Genomic DNA, 20,975 nt, shown 5'->3' with positions numbered 1-20,975 from the left:
TATTGTTTTCGATAATATAAAGTCATGAAAAAAAAAGAATAGGTAATTTATAGTTTTGTTCACAGAACTTCCACTATCCTTTGTTTATACTAAATGCATGTGATTTCCACGCTTCGTGACAGCCGGTAAAAAAAAATACTGCCAGACTCCAGAGCAACTATAGAGAAAATCGTAACTTACCAGGAATAGCGTGTGTGTGTTAGGGTTAGTGTGTGTGTGCGTGTGTGAGTGTGTGTGTGCGTGTGTGTGTGTTAGGGTTAGTGTGTGTGTGTGTGTGTGTGTGTGTGTGTGTGTGTGTGTGTGTGCGTGTGTGTGTATGTGTGCGTGTGTGTGTGTGTGTGCGTGTGTGTGTGTGTGTGTTAGGGTTAGTGTGTGTGTGTGCGTGTGTGTGTTAGGGTTAGTGTGTGTGTGTGTGTGCGTGTGTGTGTGTGTGTGTGTGTGTGTGTGTGTGTTAGGGTTAGTGTGTGTGTGCGTGTGTGTGTGCGTGCGTGCGTGTGTGTGTGTGTTAGGGTTAGTGTGTGTGTGTGTATGCGTGTGTGTGTTAGGGTTAGTGTGTGTGTGTGTGCGCGTGTGTTTGTGTGTATGTGTGTGTGTGCGTGTTAGGGTTAGTGTGTGTGTGTGTGTGTGTGTGTGTGTGTGTTAGGGTTAGTGTGTGTGTGTGTGTGTGTGTGTGTGTGTGTGCTTCGTAAGGTTCTGTCACTTGACAAGAAAAAAGGGGGGGAAAAAAAAATGTCGACTCGCAGTTGCTTACGCATGAATAACACAAAACTCTCGCCGTCTCTAAGCAAAAACCCGTGGATAGAACATAAGGTTGAGTTGAAAGAAGATGTGTTACGGGGATGGACACGTGCGACAGACTTTTGAAGGCGATTAGAAAAACCATGGGCGGAAAAGAATAAAAAATATTATTGGAACTGACTTTCAAACTTGAGCAACTTAACTCTTCTCTGTTTATGTTCATAAAGATAAAGTTCAAAATAGACTTCGTAGCCTCATAGGAGATGTCTTTTTCTTTTCCCTGAAACCTCTATCTCACAGAAGGGATGTTGCGAGTTTGTCTCTACTTTATTGTTATTTTCATGGTAAGTGCTCGACTGAGCTTCAATCTATGATCCCTTTCGCCAAACTTTCACAAGAAACAATCCCCCCTCCCACTCTTTATCTGTGCCTAAACCTAAACGTAGATTCCATGAACAAAGCTTCTTTCTTAGAACTGCATGCCTGTGGAACTGTCTTCTGTTTTCATGTTTTCCAGCTGACTACAATATGGTTGTCTTCAAGTTTAATGTAAACAAGTTCTTGATGAACCGTTCCACTTAAGTTAACAAATTTACCGAATTTCCATTACTAATGATTACTATATTGTCCATTTGACTACTGTACACTCTTAACCCTTATCCTCGAGTGGTCTCTGGGCCTTAATAAGTGGTGATGCCAATGTAAAAAAAAAATGTCCACCTTAATATTCCATATTCATTTTTCATTTTTTTTTTTTGTATTTTATTTTTTTCTGCCACCATGTTAAAGTTTTGGTTAGTAAAGTAACGTGAGACAGGTTTAGCTTATAAAGGGTAACATGCTCTCGTTTTTTCAGCCATGACTGAAGTCCTATTAATTCGCAATAGTATTTTAGTGTTGGCCACACCAAGGATATAAGTTAAGTCTGGCATAAATCTTTAGGCTTATTTTATTATTATTTTTTATGAAATCGCTCCAGACAAGGCATAAAGACACTTGATGTAAGGAGCTAAAAATTTTTTAAAATTACTAATTCAAGGTAAAAAATTAGCCAACGAGAAGTGTTTGATATATAGATTCCAATCCACAAAATAGAAATTATTCCGTTTGTCAGAAACATTGCTCATGGAATGTGAGGACTAAAGAACAAAATAAGGGAAGTGAGAGTTACGAAGTTGTTGAAAATAAATCCATTTTCTACTCTCTTTTATCAGAATGGAATATGATTCTGTTTGATTTTAGGATTATGCATTATTTCATAGGGAGTTGGGGATTGGTTTATTACTGGTTTTCTGAGGTGCCCCTACCAAAGAATATCAACAGGTTCGATCACAGCATTTACCTCAGAATGTACCCCAATAAACTTAACGAACTTGTGCGTTCTCAGCAGAAAATAACATCGACCTACCTGACTAGAAGCCCCCCCCTTAACTGTAGATGTCATAAGATGCTGCAAAATTTTCTACTCTCTTTTGAGACCACTTACTTTTGTCATTCTCCTCCTGCTCACTGTATCCCTGTCTATACCAATATGCAAAAATTGTTAATGTAATGTAAACAAACAACTTGCTGTCAGACCCGCCACCTAGGTTTCCTTTATATGTTTGGTTGGTTGGTTGTTTTACGGCATATCAACCCTTTTCAGGTTATTTAATGCCGAATCCAAAGATTTTGAAGAAAAATTTTTTAATAGAATATATTTGTTGTTTTCAGGTCGGTTTCTATTTAACCCATCGTTGGGACCTAACAGGTACTACCACTCTGGGTCAGAGTGGACCTAGAAGCAATGGCAATTAAAATGTTGCTCCACACTCCCCAAAGCCCGCAAGCTGGGGCTTCGCCACTGGATATAGTTTAAGGTCATATCCAGAACCGTTTCCTTTATAAATATGCCCCCTATCACAGTAGCCACTTTAGTGTCGGTGGCAATATGTTTGAGGCAGATTAAAGTAAAAACGAAAAATCTAATCAATTCTGAACGCTCAACCTAAAATTTAATAAGCTAAAATACGTAAAATAAAATTAAGAATATAAAAGTATAATATGGTAACATTCGCTCCCAGACAACGGCGGGTCTCCCTACTAGTAAATATATTCCTTTAATATGTAAAGTGGGAGGAGTGGCTTTTGTCCAGAAATTAAGTTATCCCAAATGACTTCATCGGAACAAGGGCAGATAACCGTTGCTGGTTTGCTGGCGAGAAATGAAATATTCTAAAAACGCGTCGCTTCGTTAGAAACCGGTAAAACCGTCTTTCTGATAAGTACCTATTTCGCTATCGGCACGAAAAAAAGATAATATATGATTAATAATAATTAGTCTACTTGCTTCTGAAGCAGAAATATGACTGGAGATTAAATAATTTGATTACTAAAAAAAAAGTAAAAACACTGAAAATAATCTATAAGTACTAAAAAAAAAAAAAAAGAAAAGGAAAGACCAACGGAAAGAGTAAATATTGGTCTTTCTTTATTGGATTCATTGGTTGGTTTCGAAAACAACGTGTTTTTTTTTTTGTTGTGTTACTGAGATTTATATCAGGAAAAAAAGGAGAAATGTTTCACGCTTTCTCTCAAGGAGATTATTGTATTTTGTTCTCGACTACTGCTAGAGTCGTTTCGTTTTTTAAAAACACAACATGATTTTATTTTTAACGCCGATTTTGTAAGGCGGTTTTCGCCTTTTTTTTCTGCCATTGCGCAAAAAAAAAAAAAAAAGAAAATCTAAACAAGTAAAAATAGATAAGAAACAAAATTACAATCCAGTAGAAAAAAAAGTGAATGCTAATAATAATCAATTAAAAATTATTTTTATTTATTAAAAACTATAGTTTTTTTTCTGTTTAGTTAGTAAAAATAATAAACAAAAGAAGTAAATTTAGATTAAAGAAAATAAAAAAAAAAGCGCGATCTGGCGTTCAGGCCAGCCGCCTCAAATAACTTCTTGGACTTACTAAACTCAAATGGAAAGCAGGTAAGTAAATTTAAATCTATTTTTATTTTGTTTTATTCACCTAATCGCCATTTTAAACAACTATTTATTAATGGTTTGTTATAACCATAAGTTTAAAATATGTTTTTAATTTTTTAAAGCAGGAGTAAAAAACAAAAACAAAGACAAAAAAAAAAAACAACAAAAAATACTTGTACGGACCGTCCTAACGTAATAACATTATTTAGGAAGCCATTCTTTACATATGAGGGAATGTAGGGTTTTTAACTATTCGGTGTTTTCACCTAAGAATTTAATAAATAAAATGATACTATAATAATTGAATTCAACTTGTAATAACAATATATATATATATATATATATATATATATATATATATATATATGCGCGTACAACAATGGCCACCACTTTTAGCATAAAGAATTACATTTCTTAATATCCAGAAAACTACTTACTTGCGGAAAACTTAAACATAATATTCGTTTTCAGCATACACGAAAACCTATAATGGTCGTCATTTTAAAGGAAAATGTTAAGGTGGAAAGCAAGTAAAAATTTACAAAAAAACAAAAAATAAAATAAAAGTAAATTAATGAGGGACGAAATGAATGTATTCTTTTATACGACAGGAGCGCGTGTGAAAAGTCACGTTTTCCTTTGTTGAACCGTAATACTTGTCACACTCGCCTTTAAAATCTCAATGCAAGCCAGAATTTGCTGTCTGATCGACAGTTTAAAGGATTCAGAATCGCTTTCAAAATTCAAAGGGTCACGAAAAAAATCCTAGTGCTTATGTATTTTAATTTTTGGTATCAAATAGTTTTGTCAGGTTTAATTCAAGTTTTACGATATCCTTTTCTTTTGTTTTTAAATTATTGGGTGGAAGCGCCGAATAGTTACAAAACATCCTCCCCATGTTAAGAAGGGCTTCCAAAATATTACTATTTCAGCAGTCAGCACTGCCACTGTACCCAAAAATACACAAGTACCGAAATTCATTTTGTTTGTACTTATGTTACCGTGCTGAAATAAATAACGTTATTATTTTGAAAACCATTCTTAACACTGGGAGGGTGTTTTGTAACTATTCTGTACTTGCATCTAACAATTTAATAATAAAAAAATGGTACTACTGCACTTATTGATCCGTACTGAAATAATAACGTTATTTCGAAAGCCATTCTTAACATGGGGAGGGGAGGGTGTTTTAGCTATTCTGTACTTCAACTTCACAATTTAATAAAAACAGACATCCTAAAACTTGAATTTAACTTGAAAATACTATTTAAAAATAGCACGGTAACCTCAGTACGTAAATACCATTTCTTTTTTCTCTGAAAGATTAAAATGACTGACTTGTTTACGAAGAGATCGAAATGCATTGTAGTGGATTTAGTTTCGAAACTTTTTCGGAAACCTCGTTTATGCCTAGGAACAAAGTGTAGTATCTGTTCTGATACTACACTTCACCTTTTCTGTCCTTGATCAGTGGAGGAGAAATCCTTCTAGACTGAGGCAATTTAAATTTTTGTTCCTATCCAGAGTGCCCCTTTTTGAGGAGATGTATTTCCCCCACCTTCAAACCGGCCTTGTGTTTAACTCTGCCCTCGTGGGGAGGCCAGTAAATAGGAACATCGTTTATGCCATTTTGTTTATTAAAAAAAAATAACTCGATAGTAAATAAACAAAATAACGTGTTTGTCACACCCACCCACCCAGACAGTCAACAAGTTGTTACCAGTTTTTATTAATAGATTAAAAAAAAATTAATTTATAACTAATTTGGCCCAAAACAATGCAGTCCCATATTTTAGACTTCTCAAAAGAAATAAAATAAAATCGTGTATTTGTAAATTAATGAAGATGAAATGATTGATTTATTCTCTGATTTGATTATAGGCACCTGTAAAAAATTTTTGTTTTGGGTTGCATTTTTTTTTTTCTTTTACTTTTTTTTTCACTTCCAAACAAAACAAGGAGTTTGCGATTTGGACGTAAAGAGATTCTGTTTAGGGGGAGCTGAGCAGCGAGATGTCTGTTCACACTACAAGTTACGGTACAAGGTCAAAGAAGCAGGAAACAGAGAGGGAATTCCAAAATCTAGGTACTTATACACTTATTGTAGCGTGCTGAAATAATAACGTTATTTCGAAAGCTATTCTTAACATGAGAGGAGCGTTTTGTAACTTTTCTGTACTTTCATCTAACAATTTAATAATAAAAAAAAGATATCGCAAAACTTTGATTTAACTTGAAAATACTATTAAAAAAAACAAACACAAAAACAGTGCGAGTACATAAACACTAAACAGTCCGACAGAAGAAACTATTAGCGGAGGCGGAGGAGCAGGCATTCTGGCATTTAGGGAGTTCAATGGTGAAGAAGTGTGATTTTGCTGCTTGTTGAGAATATATAGGTGGAGGGGGCACAGTGAGTTCATCAGAGCATATTCCATTAAGTACTTGTAAAACAGGCACAGACGACACGGTGGCGATGGGACAGGGGTTGGAGTTTGGTTAATAGTGCGGGACTGCGGGGCCTAATAGATTTGACTCTTTTTGGCGGACCTGAACGAGAATAATCACTCCCCTTGTCATTTTTATAGTATAATTTTCGAGGTTGGAAATCTTTATTCCAAAAGCCGTTCTTAACATGGGGAGGTTGGGGGTGTTTATACTACGCTGGGTTAAATCGTAAAAAACACCAACTGCAGAATACCGACTAAAATTAAAGTGTGTGAATGTGTGTGTGTGTGTGGGGGGGGGGGTAATTCTCGTTCAGGTTCGCCCTCTTTTTTTTTTTTTTTTAAAACATTGTCTAAGAGTGGCACTCCATCCCAGATGTGGCAACAATACTCCATGTATGGGTGGTGCTGGTGGCGTGGCTTAGGAACTCTCTGGTGTAAATCATAATAGTTGACTTTCTCTTTCAAATCTCAATTTAAGCCAGAATTTACTCTTATCGACAGTTTAAAGGCTTCAAACATCACATTCGAATTTCGAACGTTCGTGGTTCCTAAAGTAAACACCATCACGCCATAATCACGTTAATCCATTATTAAACCCTAACCCTAAATCACGCACACAGTAAAATGGTTGGCATCGTGAGCATCGTCACAAATCATAAAATTACAATCAAGGATTTGTCTCATGTGACTCAAAATAAGCAATCAATGACAACCATTTGAAATCGAGGGGAAAAAAATCACTTGCTTTGAATATTAAATAAATGAAAACCGGTGTTTATTTTTACATTTGCCCTGAATATTTTTATTTGGCAATGCTACAATATTTTGTTTTTGTGATTGGTGGCGGGCATAAAAAGTGCTGTCGTGGTTTTAGTTTTCACTCATTTTAATTTCGATTATCGAAATCAAATGCCATTCGATATATAATAATAATAATAAAAATAATAAAATAACTATAAAAAAGTCGCGTTAATCGCGAAAACACACACACACACACACACATGAAATTGTTTTAAAATTTTAGGTAATTTTAAAGAATCACTCCCGTTTCTAATTATCATCATAGAAATAATTTTCCGAAGAAAATATGGGGAATCAATCTATAATACTAACCTTAAATGAACCCTAACCATAATAACATAGTCTTATTAATCAGTTTTAACAACCGAAAAAAAAAGAAGAAAAAAAACAAAAAAAAAACTTTGTTTTCGGAACGGGAGTGATTCTATAAAAAACAAAAAAAAAAACATACCCATTTTTATTAATACAGATAAAAGTTAAATAAAAATGAGGATTTCAGAATTAAAAGAATTTTCCTACAAATTTTGACTGAAACAATTTGTATTTTTAGGCAAGACATTGAAAATTTGATGAAAATATAATTATTACTATGTTTTGAATTCTTTTTCGATTAACATTTAGTAAATAAATTTATAGGTTATCTTTATGATTACTGTTTCCGCCTTACTTCCGGTTGCCCCCTCCCATGTTCTTTCATAATAACGTTATTTCGAAAATCTTTTAGCATGGGGAAGAAGGGGCTTCTTTTTTTTGTACTTTCACTTAACAATTTAATACAGAAAAATACCGTAAAAAAAATCTACTAAAAACGAAGAAACAACCAGAAGTAAAGTGGAAACAGTAATCGTAAAGATAACCGTAATAAAATTACTCATTGTTCAGTTTTTAAGAAAACGGTCGATGCTTGTTAAGATAATCAACAGATCGATTTTTTTAAATATGTGGTTTACTTACTTGTCATGCCGAAAATAGTAATATATCCCAAAATTACGAAAATCCATGGAGTAAAAGAATTGCTATTGTGTGTTTTAGTTAAAAAAGAAAAGAAAAAAAGTCCTATCGCTATCGGCTTTAAAATTGTGAAAAGGGAGATAAATATCTCCTCTGCATTCGCAATCTTCAAGGTGTTCACATCTAGGGAAAATGCCATTTTCCTCAATTTTCCGTAAAAATTACTTTTAACTTATAAGTAATTTTCTACTCTGAATTTCCATAATTTTTTAATGTATTGCTATTTCGACATGAGAATTAAGTATTGTTGATTAAAAAAAAATCGATCTGTCGACTCTTTCTTAACAAACACCAAACGGTCTTTATTTTGAAAAATAACAAATCAATAATTTTTATCGACCTTAAATTGTTTACCATTTTAATTGTGAATTTGAAAATTTTTGTTGATTGAAAAAGATCCTTCGTTCGATTTGGACCCAAAATACCGGCTTCTTAAAAAAAAAACAAAAATAAATTGATTTTCGATTTGTCGTATCGCGTTTTAAAATTCAGAATTTTTCCATTTTTACCACTTATCCCCAAGCTCCCAATGAAAAATAAATGGCACTTGTTTAATCAAGGCATTAAAAAGTGAAAATATTGAAAAATTATATTGTACGTAGTCGTTATGGTATTAAGTTTTCATTAAATATCACTTAATTTGATCAAGTAGTTTCTTTTTTTATGCAGAGGAAAATTAAATTTCAATGAGATCGATCGTGTCGCGGCCATCTTGCATATTTCGCGGACGAGAACGGGGTGCCTTTAAACGAAAGTGTGATTTAACAAAGGACAAAATAAAAAGGTTTAAAAGAGGACAGAGAACCCCTATAAAATAAGTGAAAAAAAACTACGATATTTTTCTGCGCCCATGTTTCAAAATAAGTTCGTCAAGTTTTAAACTTTTAGCGGTGATAGGAATTATCTCCATTAGCGCTCCCGCCCCTCCTCGTCCGCGAAATAGGCAAGAGGCCGCGACACAATCGATAAAATTTTATTTTCCTCTGTAAAAAAAAAAAAAAAACTTGATCAAATTTAGTGAGCTTTTTTTTTTTTTTTTTTTTTTTTATAATGAAAGCTTAATTCCATAATGAGTACGGACAATATAATTCTTTCCAATATTTTCATTTTTTTAATATCTTGATTAAACTAAACAAATACAAAAAAAATAAAAATAAAACGAGAATCTGTTTTTAATTCTCAATCGATTACGCGTGAAAATCCAGGAAATACCTGGAAAAATTAAAATGAAATAAAAAAAAATATTTTGTTCACTTTATTAAAATAAAAATGATACTCAATTTTAAATCACTCAGCATAGGAATAGGACGGAACAAGTAATCATTTTTTTTTTTTTTTTTAATATTTTCAAAATGGCTACCATGTGCACGTGAAATGCTGAAATGGAAAAACTATAGTTGTCATTTTTATAAACAAATCTAGAAGTGGCTAGCTAAGTAAGAACGATGGCTCAAACTCATAAACTTTTTCTTTAAATAGAAAATTTAGGTGACTAAAATAGGAATTACTCTGATGCTAAGTTCCTGCAACTCAATTTCGCTGTAATTCTTAAAGGATACTCTAACTTAGCATCCAAATCTGACCCCGAGATCACCATGGGCATGGAATATGTGCCTACATTAAAGATGGCTTTCCATGTGGCAGGGATATCTCTAGAGAAGATCCTAATTTACCTTATATGTGTTTCCAGGTTGCACTTGCTTACACCACTGCATTTATATTTACCCTCTATTGCCCCACAACAGCGGAGTTACTGTCTTTAAAAGCATATCTGAGAAAATTGAGCACATCCTGTCTGCTCATGCTTTGGCAAAAATTCATATCTGTGGAGACTTCAATGTCCACAATTTCGACAGATGATGAGCGGAGGTTCCGTCACGGTTTCTTCATTGCTGATGACCTCACTCAGATTGTTCCTGAACCCACCCGTGTGCCCGACACTGACGGCCAGTATGCAAGTCTTCTAGACCTTTTTCTCACAAGTTGTCCTGAGCTATGTTCATCTTCCGTTCTGTCTCCACTGAGATCTTCTGACCACTCGGTTGTATTAGTTAAGATAAAAATGAAATGTAAGAAGTTTTCAGGTGTACATCTCTGTCGTACAGTGTATCGATACTCTATGGATGACTGGGATAGCTTCTGCACATTTATATCTGATCTACCTCTGCCTTTCATGTTTAAAAAGAATGTGTCCTCTATAGTATTAGATCTGACAGAATGGTTAATTGTAGGTATAGACCGATTTATACCCTCCAAAAAATTCCAACAAACACCTAACAACCTGCCATGGTTCTTTCCAGAATATGCTGCAGCCATTGCACACAGAAATCACTTTTTCCATTGTTTCCAACATAATAGATGTACTCAGACTAAAGCCGCTTTCAGGACTGACAGCAACCATTGTATGCTCAGTCCGTTAAATCCAAAGTAGCTGAACAGCGGCTTGGTTCCCACCAGTTCTGGCAAATAGCAAACAGGGTCCTGAACAGAAGTGTGTGCTCCATCCCAACCATCATCAACAGACTTCATCAGCATCAAATTCAAACTCTTTGCCAAGAACTTTGCAGCTAATTCTACCCTATACGACCAAGGCCATTAACTCTCCGTATTTCTTCCTGTAACAGAAAACATACTATGCGACATACAAATCTGTGCATGTTGTTGCCAAGCTAATCAAGAAACTTGATCCCAGTAAAGCAACTGACGGCATCCCAATTAGAGTGCTGAAAAAGCTCCAGCCAGAACTAGCTCCCATACTTACAAAGCTGTTAAAGCATTGTCTTAATGAGAATTGCTTCTCAACACTCTGGAAAACCTCATCAGTATGCCCGGTATCTAAGAATTCAGGTGATTGGTCATTTCCCTCTCAGTACAGATCAATTAGTCTCCTGTGCATCATGAATAAATTGCTGGAATCTGTGTTAAATAGTCAACCACCTCGGCAGAAATAACCTTAGTGACTTGCAATATGGTTTCCGTTCTGCTAGATCTAAAGCAGATGTGCTAACAGTTATATCTCATAGGCTTAGCGAATCTCTCGATAGAGGCTTTTGACATATCAAAGGGGTTTGATAGAGTATGGCATAAAGACTTACTTCACAAGATTTTCAGCTAGGGTATAGCCGGAAATGTTTTCTCAATTATTAAATCATTTCTCTCTGATAGGAGATCATAAGAGTAGTGGTTGATGGGCAGAAATTGAAAGCTCACAGTATTAATGCTGGAGTCACTCAGGGGTCCATCCTGGGCCCAACTGTTCCTGATCTACATTAATGATCTCCCAAAACACATCCTTAGATCATTCATAGACATTAACATCTATGGCAGCACTTCAAAGGCTGTAAATGACTAAGTTCTCTCTGATTCTCTCTTCTCTGATTTTGAGCACGTGGTACAATGGGGAAAGAGGTGGCTAGTTACTTTTGATGCATCTAAAATCAAACTTCTCTTTACATCATCAACGCTCTGATCCCCATCTGACATCAATTGGAATGGCTCTCATCTTGGGGAGGCTCCATGTTTTGACAAGCTTCTGGGCTTGACCTTTACTCCTGATCTGAAATGGAACACGTACATCAAATCTGTTGCCATGGTCACTGGAAAAATGGTGGGATCCTTCTATCGATCCAGTAGATATCTCACTGTTGATGCAATTCTTTATCTATATAAGAGTCAGGTACGTCCAAGGATGGAGTACTGTTGCCATATCTGGACAGGAGCTGCTAGAAAGGATTTATCCTGCCTTGACAGAGCTCAAAATAGATTTTGTAGCTTAGTGAGGATGTCCTTTTCTCTTCTCTGCAACCTCTTTCTCACAGAAGAGAGGTTGCGAGCCAGTCTCTACTTTATTGTTATTCCCATGGCAAGTGCTCGACTGAGCCCCAATCTATGTCCCCCCCCACTCGCTAAACTTTCACAAAAAAAAAAAAAAATGAAAAAAGTTGTTTCATTTAATGTCTGTACTAATTGATGATGACTTGGATGCTTCTAATTTGTTTCATAAATAAACATTCAGGCCGATATGGATCCCCTCTCATGAAAATACCAAAACCTAATAAAGTAGATTAAATCTGATTATGTCACTTTTAAAAAGCAATCCACCCCATTTAAAAAAATTAAGTTTAAATCTGTTTAAATCTATTCTTTTTCACAGATCATAAAAATGATTAATATGATTACAGATTAAATTAACAATTTATTGTTATGCATCATAGGGGAAGGTTTAACAAAATAATCTTGTCTAAAACTATTGGATAAAATATTTTGCATGTCGTGAATAAGCTTGATTTGTAAAAATTAAAAAAAAAAAAAAGTATGTATAAAAATCGGGTAAATTTTTACTTCATCTTTAAAATGACGATTTTGTTTTTCATGTTTTCAGGTATGCTGAAAACGAATAGTGCATCTAAATTTTCCGCAAATAAGTAGTTTTGCGCATACAATGATGGCCATTACTTATAACATAAGAGATTAAATTGCTTAATATCCGGAAAACTACTTGTTTGCGGAAAATTTAAATGCGATGTTCGTTTTCAGCATACCCAAAAACCTATAACAGTCTTCATTTTAAAGGTAATTGTTAAGGTGGAAATTAAGTAAAAATTTACCAAAAATCGAATAAATAATTTAGGTATTTTGTACTAAAGACAACAACACAAAAAAAAGGTCAATAATCCACATATAATATGTAGTAGAGATTTAGAAGACTATGCTAGACGTGACAGATCGATTCAAAGCATGCTTTGAATCGATCTGTCACGTCTACCATTTGAAAAGGGAAGTTTTTCCGAAATTAATAATGGATATTGTCGCAGACATAACAAGACATTTGTATCCAATACAACTGAATAAATATATGTATATATATAGACATATATGTATGCACTTATGGATTTGTAAATCGACACTTGTTTTCGTCTTCTTTCACCAACAACGACTATATTTCATTCCTCGCATTGTGATAGCCTTCTAAATCTCTACTACATACCTATCCCACACAATGCTTCAAGCAAACTACATATCAATCCTATATATATATATATATATATATATATATATATTTAAATAAGGGAGTAGTCACCAACAATGTGTATTTTTTAACATTATTTTATTATTCCGTGTCTTGGTTTTTCATTGAGAATTATGTTTGGATCATTGTAATAATGTTTTTAAGTCATTGAAATCGTTTACGCGCGTTTCAGACGGTCTGTGATGCGTCCTCGTTTGTTTATATATATATATATATATATATATATATATATATATATATATATATATATAAACAAATAAATGTTACCAAATGCAAGATAAGTTGGTTTTATATAATGTTTATTTTTTATATATTTTTTATGCATAAGTTATTTAAATATAAGAAAAGAAAACGCGAACGTATTTAAGTGATTTAAATTCCAAATTCCAACATTTCCCAAAACATGCGAAGGAGCCTACTCCCGGCCTTCTTGGCCTAGGAACAAAAGTGTAGTATATGTTCTTTAGATGCTGCACTTAAAGTAATTAGGTTTGGTCAATGTGGGGGCAACCCTTCATATCAGACAATTGCTATTTATTTGGACCCTGCCAGAGTGCCCCCTTTTTGGGAAGCTCGTTTTCCCCCACATTAAAAACGACCTCGTGTCACATTTTATATTCGTGGGGTAGCAAATAAATACTAAACATGCGATCGATATTCCTTGTTTCCTGAAATGTAAACATTTTGTGTGTGTGTGTGTGTGTGTGTGTGTGTGTGTGTGTGTGTGTGTGTGTGTGTGTGTGAGAGAGAGATCAAAATGAAAGTGTACACTCCTGGGCAACACCGTATAGATATAGTTGGTAAAATATATAAATAAATAATAACATAAACTTCGAAAACTGCGGTAAACATACATTTACTTATTCAGGCGTGGTCAACGTAAATGGAAGCCCGTTCCATTAAAGTCACGTCACCTGCTAACGTCACAGAATAAAGTACAATGGGCATGGTTAAGCGATAGGCAACTATTGCGAGGATAGTTATTTTCTCAAAAATTACCAAGGATTTATAAAATTGGTTAAAAAAAATGATTGCATTTTCTTTTTCAAAAGATAAGTAATTATCTTACATTTGGACTTGTTTTTTATGGAAAATACTGCAGTAACATTTTATTTTTTAAAAGTGCATCTAACTATTAATTTAAAAATGTACCTATTTTAAAATAATCCTCATAATAGTTGTCTATCGATTTAACTGTGGTCATTGTACTTTATCCTTTGACGTCAGCAAGTTATATGACTTTAATGGAACGGCCTTCTATTTATGTTGGCCATGATGGGATAAGTCAATATGTCTGTTTGCCCATATTGCAAAAGAATTAAAACGGAATATGACCACAAGGAACCAAGAAAACTGAAGCCGAAATTTCCAAGACCTGCAATGTTTTGGAACTCTCTTCCTGCTCACTGTTTTCCTTCTACCTACACGTCAGCTGTTACGCCAGTTGTTACGCCAGTTGTCAAACTGGAAGTGACATCGGCTAAAATTGAGGCTAGACAATTGAAAAGAGATGACTTTCGAAAATATCGGTGAAAAAAGCGACCCCTCCCTGTAGAAAAGTGCCCAGCTAAGAGTGAACAAATTAGTTTTTGGACAATTTTTAGATATTTGTCGTTTGAAGGGTTGAGCTTTCAAATGATACCGATCTCGTGAAAATCCGTCAGTGCTGTCAAGTTTTAGGCATACATACAGACAGGTGAGATTTATATTATAGATGTACCATGAAATCATTAAGAAAATTGATTCTGACCCTTTTTCGTAAGCTTGAATAGTCCAAAAAAAAAAAAAAAAAGAAAAAAAAGCCATTTTTTTGTGAGAAAATCTGCCAAATATTTGCATTCAACCTCAAATTACACTTGGAAGACGAATTGTGGACAGGAGTAAAGCATATATATTCTAAATTTTCAACCTATACCTACATGATTCAATGTCACAGGACGATCAAATCTAGTTTGTCAAATAATCATCACCTGACGATATTCAGGAGTGAAAATGCCAGTGTTAAGGTCGAAATTTATCAGAATTTTGAAATCCGGTCAAATATTGCTTATTGAACTTTTCCCAGGATCTCAAATGCTCTTAAATCAAGCTAATTTGACGATATTAATAGTATAGATATTGAAAATCATATACTCATTTTAACATAATTTGCATTTGAGATTGAACCCTACAAAAGTCAACAAATAAATAGAAAGCAAATTTGAAAAAAAAATTCAAAGATGAGTGAAGAACATGTCGGAGTTAAAAAATAATTAATTTCATCGATTTTCAAATGATGTGCGTCATAAGTTCAGACTGTGTGATCAGACGATTTGTTTATTGCACACAACTTTGATCCAGTACACTTTGATGTTGCGTATATCAGATATGGATTTGATCGATGGTGAACGTTTTTGATTTGCTTGCTGCCATCGCATTTCCTACTAAGGTATTCCAGACAGTTCCGAATGGCCTTGTTGTTGGCCTCTAACGCTTCCTCAGAATACAATCCCAAATTCATCCACCATTCATTTTGAACAATTCAGCACTGTGCTGTATGGTAAAGTGTGCCCCAGACCCCCCTTCCCCAAAATGAAGAAACTTTCATTTTAATTTCAGTGCTTTGACCATAGTTTTCAAACGAACCCTTGCTGAATCTCTCAATCTTTACCCAAACTTGAAATATCCCAATTTTGTGTTTTGTGACTGTAATGCCAAAATATGGAAATTCGGCTACAGATCTCTGAAAATAAGGAAACTTTATCATATTTTTTATTTCGGTGCATTCACCTCGACGACAGTCTTCAAATGAGCCTTCACACAATGTTATATCATAATTTTTTGTTGATTTATACACAAATTGCCAAAAAATGGCATTCTGGACCCACTGTGCTAGGTGTGTCAGAAATTTCGTGAAAATAGTGAATAATTCCACCCCATCTTTCCAAGCTTATAACTCCTCGAAAAATGTAATTCAAGATTTTTATATTTTATTCGCACTTTCGTGTTAGGGGTGTCAAAAATTCCTACAAAAATTCTGATACACCTACCACTGTGCTGTCTTTTCAATAATCATCTTTCGATTTTGTTAGCTCCTTTACATCAAGTGGCCTTCATGCCTTGTCTCGAGCGATTTAAAAAAAAAAAATCCCCTTTTCCTGAATAGATGCTGGCATATACACCACATTATCATAAAGGGTCTGGAAGGACTAGAAAGGGGGACAACTAACCAAACCTTCACTGGAAAAAAGTAGAGCACTGGGACTTTGGGGAAACTTTTTACTATCCAAACCTCAGCGTTGCCAGTGAGAGATCAAAGATAAATGGCTGTTGCGATAACGTGAAGTTATTTGTGCTGACTACTATCGAGAGAAGTGGAAAGTACTAGAAATCTGGAGAGATTTATTTTTACTCGGATCTCAGGGAAAACCACAGGTTACTGTCAGTGAGTGATCGTTGGTCATGGCAAGTGTGAGAACTCGTAGCGAATGAATTAAAGTAAAATATAACGTGTTGCTTGTAAGGAATAGACACCAGAGGGTTTTTGTTCATATGGAGTATCTGACGGAGAATCTCTAGTCAGTTCCGGAAATTTACGAAGCAGTGTACGATTTAAAAGCTGCGAAAAAAAAAAAATGTAAAAAGGCAGACGATACGGTGCTTATGCACTTTTATTACCGCGCTATTTTTAAATAGTTTTTTTTTTCTGGTTAAATTAGTTACAAAACACCCTGCCCTCCCTATGTTAAGAATGACTTTCAAAATAATGTTTTATTTCAGCACGGTAACATAAGTGCATAAGTATCGACAACACTAAGCATGTCAAGGATTAGGTTAGGGTTTTAAAAAAAAGTCCCCCGAAAATAAATTTGAAAAAACGCCCTAAAAAAAAGGTTACTTCCATATCATAAATTGCTTCGGCTATTTCCGGAACTGTAAATTACCTTGCATAAAAATGAAAATCCTCTGAAAGTATCTGGGAATATATTTAAAAGGTAAATGTTATTTTTATTTATTTATTTTTTTTAATGTAATGGACAAATAATAATAAAAAAAAGATCTAAAAGAAAATTGACATTGAAAACTTCTAAAAATAGTGGCATGAAAGAAGCCAACATAATTTCTTTAATGTCTGCTACCATTTCGACTTGTTTGTTAACTAAAACCACATTCCTAAGTAAATAAAAGGATTATTTTTAGTATTCTGTCCCCAATTGTTGTTCATAGGTCAATGACGACAGCTTTTCTTCCGATTCTCATTGTGTTAAAAACGTTTCATCTTTATTAATAGCTGGCTTTGTCGGCTCACTTTGCAAAGTTTGTTACTTTCGAAACATTAATTTAAAATATACATTTCATGTGCAACATTGTCGTGAATACCAACCATTTTCAATACGAAAATGTTACTGTAAAGAAAACCGGTTTGTTCTACAATCCACCGAGATACGAAAACGTTGTCAAAAAACAATTATATAACAAAATGTTACCAAAGGCAAGATAAGTTATTCTTTTAATTGGCTGGGTAGGTTTTCAGTGTTTTTAATGTAAAATGTTTATTTAGTTCGAAAAACAAGCAATGTCAACTGGTACGCGACCCCCCCCCCCACCACCACAAAAAAAAAAAAAAAAAAAAAAAAAAAAATGCCGCAATGTATTATTTGTTACGCAGTCATTTTTCTTGTGGTTGCGTACCATACCACATCAGTTGACATTGTTTTCCAAGCCAAATAAGCATTATTTTACGTTAAGTAAAAACACTAAAAACAACTTTCGAGCTAGGTAGAAGAGTAACTTATTGCCTTTAGAAATATTTATGTTTGATTTTTTTTTTTTTTTTTTTAACCACTTTTTTGAATCTTGGTGAATTGTAAAACAAACCTGAAAAGAGAAATCGATTTAAAAAATTTTTTTTTAGAACGAAACATATTTGCACCTTCACATCAAATCAATGAAAGGCGCCACACCATACAAGCCTTCTTCTGACAAACACTTAATCCCCTCCCCCATGAAAAGTTACCCAGATGATAGATTAATTTTTCTTGCGTTTGATAAATTATCTGTTGTAATTTTTTTTTTACCCACTTTTCCTTAAGTATACTGCACAATCACCATAAAAATGATTTCAGGAAACTGATTATATGGTGATTATATTTCCGGTGGAATTTTATTTCGACGTTTCACATGTACAATAAGATTTTTTATGAGTTACAGTTTTGAATTTTTCTCGTTTTTTTTTTTTTTTTTTTTTTTTTTTATATATATTTAGATATGGTTTAATTATTTTTAAAGTAATGTTAAAGCCCATTTCACAGTAAAAATAATTTTTTTTAAAAGTAATGTTAAAGCCCATTTCACAGTAAAAATAATTTTTTAAAATTAATGTTAAATCCCATTTCACAGTAAAAATAATTTTTTTTAAAGTAATGTTAAATCCCATTTTACAGTAAAAATAATTTGGCTGACTGATATAAGAATTTGTGGCATGGTCCCTGGCATTGGTAGAGACCATTTTGGATGCATCTTTGGCGTATTGCCAAGAGCCACACTGACGTTTAATATGAATTGTGTATAAGAGTTGTTTTATATTAATTCATATTAAACGTCGATGTGGTTCTTTGCAATACTCAAAGATATTATTGGCATCCAAAATGGCCTCTATCAATGGCAGAGACCACACCACAAATGGTGATTTCGGCTTATAGAATTTTTTTTTTTAAGCTTGCACTAGCTTACTACTTTTACAGACATGGTTACTTTTTAGAACTTAGAAAGATTTCCATTGATTGAAAATTCTTTGTGTTAACACCTCTGTGTTAGAGCTTATTGGATTTAGGAAGTGATGAAGAGCGAATCTGAGAAAGAAAGAGGATAACTAATTTGAGCCATTTTTGATTGTACTACAAATTAACCAAACGATTTTTTTAATGCGCCATTATTCTAGAAAAGAACGAAGCATTAAAAAAAATTTTATCGAGCAAGAAAATGTTCATGGTCGACTTTCTTTGAAGACATGCTTGTTCTTGTCATATTTTTGTCAATCTCAGAGAATAAGAAACGCGTTCTTCAAGGCCAGAATCGATCGATAATTTTTGTGATTGTCTTTTTAAAATATTTTTATGTAAAAAAAATCTTATTTCTTTATTTTTCTGTCATGTTGACCGACAAGCACGAGACATTGAAAACAAGAAAGAAAAACATGAAATTGATTCACGTTTTGGTTTAGAGTGATACTTGATTTTACTACATAAAGTTAATGTAAAATGATCATCCACTTCCTGACCAGAAAGCGTAAAACAGAGCAAGTAATAATGCCTTAAATCTCAGAGGTGACAATACCCCCCACCCTCACCAAAAAAAAAAAAAAAAAAATCAAGGTAGCTTAAAAAGTAAATGTGGTGTTTTGGTGATTGCTGGAGTGAAAATGGACAACTGAAGAAAGAATGACAGGAACAGTGCTTGAACGAATGGGTGAAAATGCATCTAGTTAAAAGTGACAGGTAGAGGACGACTAATGATTTAATTTGTAAACCATATAAAATTTTAAATCAGTTTTGATCAAATATTCAGATTGTGGATGTGAATAACTTCTGCCTCGTTACTTGTTGCACTTTTTCCCCCCTAATACATTTGATTTGCCCATCTTTTGCATTAATTTTTAGCGCCTTTTCCAATGTTTTCCTTGGCCTAACCCTGCCAACTGACCTTGCTACCTTAACTGTCCTACATGGACATTCTCATCTGAGCAGATTGGAACATCAAAGCCTGCATATAGATCAACTTTCTAGACTTCTATCTTGGTTTGTTTGGTTGAGTTGAACTGATTAAACAACTGAACACGAAATTCAATTTTGGATAAAAGAAAATTGGTTTTCATTTTTTAGGATTTTGTTTACTGTAAAAAACAAAACAAAAAGAAACAGTACTTGAAAGTGATGTATGAAGGCAGACAACACTAAGCATGCAAAGAGGTTAGAGTTAAAAAGAATTTAAGCCCCTCCAAAAAAAAAAAAAAAGTTGAAAAAATTTCGGTGCTTAGTGCAGAGAGTGATCCGCGCTATTTTTTAAATCGTATTTCCAAGTTTAATTAAAGTTTTATGATGATTTTTTATTCAATTGTAAGGTTAAAGTACAGAATAGGTACAAAACACCCTCCCTTCCCCATGTTAAGAATTGCTTTTTAAATAATAACGTTATTTACGTCCGGATCACTCTCTGCACTAGTACCAAAATTTCCTCAAAAAAAGAAAAGATGTCTTTTAAATTGTAAACTGATTTGACCATTTCCAGGACTGACTTAATTCTCCATCATTATAAGGAACTGACTCTGCAAGTTCTGAAATCTGAGTACCCATTCCTTACAAGTACCAAAAAAAAAAAACAAACATTGAGGCTAACATACCTCTTGTCTTGGCACTAATCAATTTTCAATGCAAACAATGGACCCAGACTTTTCAGACTTAGTATGATCAAAAGTAAGGGAGATAATTCTCTTTTAAACTCTGTAGAAGGAATTTTCTTTTTTCAAATACTTTTCATATCAGCATTTGTAAATATGCGAGTGAAAAAAGGTTTTGGTAAAAAAAAAAAAAAAAAAAATGTAAACCTAACCAAATACACCTACAACACCTGTTGCCGATATACATGGCGTTTCAGACTGTAGTGTCAGATAAAATCTTTTTGTTTAAATTCTTAAATTTAAAATCTAATAAAAAACTTTGATCATCAATAAATCTCATGTGATAGCAAGTTTTTATGAAAACATTTTATTCTAAACGGCTGAGCGGGAAAAATGTAAAACATCAGTAAATTTGAACAAAACTAAAAATTATTTTTGGAAATCTGTTTCAATAATTGGATTCTAGTGCATATGAAGTGGAATTCTATATGCAGTTTCAGTTTATGGAGCTATACCAGTCAAACAAATAGGGGAAAATCTCTCTTTACTTTATATTTATAATTATATAAAGTATAATCACATTGACACACCGGTTCTTGC

General features: G+C 33.8%; 1 protein-coding gene and 1 long non-coding RNA gene across 4 annotated transcripts in view; both read left to right on the top strand.

Moving 5' to 3' along the window:
* The first annotated feature begins 2,887 nt into the window (after positions 1-2,887).
* LOC145258119 (PP2C-like domain-containing protein CG9801) overlaps positions 2,888-20,975 on the top strand; it is a 372,863-nt gene continuing 354,775 nt past the window's right edge. Inside the window, exon 1 of one of the 3 annotated variants that reach the window (XM_080115861.1) lies at positions 2,888-3,712. In XM_080115861.1, the coding sequence (XP_079971987.1) occupies positions 3,702-3,712 (11 nt within the window). In that variant the 5' untranslated portion in view covers positions 2,888-3,701. The remainder of the gene's footprint in view (positions 3,713-20,975) is intronic. The other 2 variants (XM_080115862.1, XM_080115863.1) reach the window with 2 other exon arrangements.
* Positions 3,719-20,581, top strand: LOC145258121 (uncharacterized). The gene is made up of 2 exons (XR_013864050.1): positions 3,719-11,047; positions 11,748-20,581. It is a non-coding gene; the product is annotated as an uncharacterized LOC145258121 (long non-coding RNA).

Source organism: Euprymna scolopes, chromosome 33, assembly GCF_053919585.1.
Source record: "Euprymna scolopes isolate OS-2025 chromosome 33, ASM5391958v1, whole genome shotgun sequence".
NCBI classification, from domain to species: Eukaryota; Metazoa; Mollusca; class Cephalopoda; order Sepiida; family Sepiolidae; genus Euprymna; species Euprymna scolopes.
This window is presented reverse-complemented; position numbering and strand designations above follow the sequence as displayed.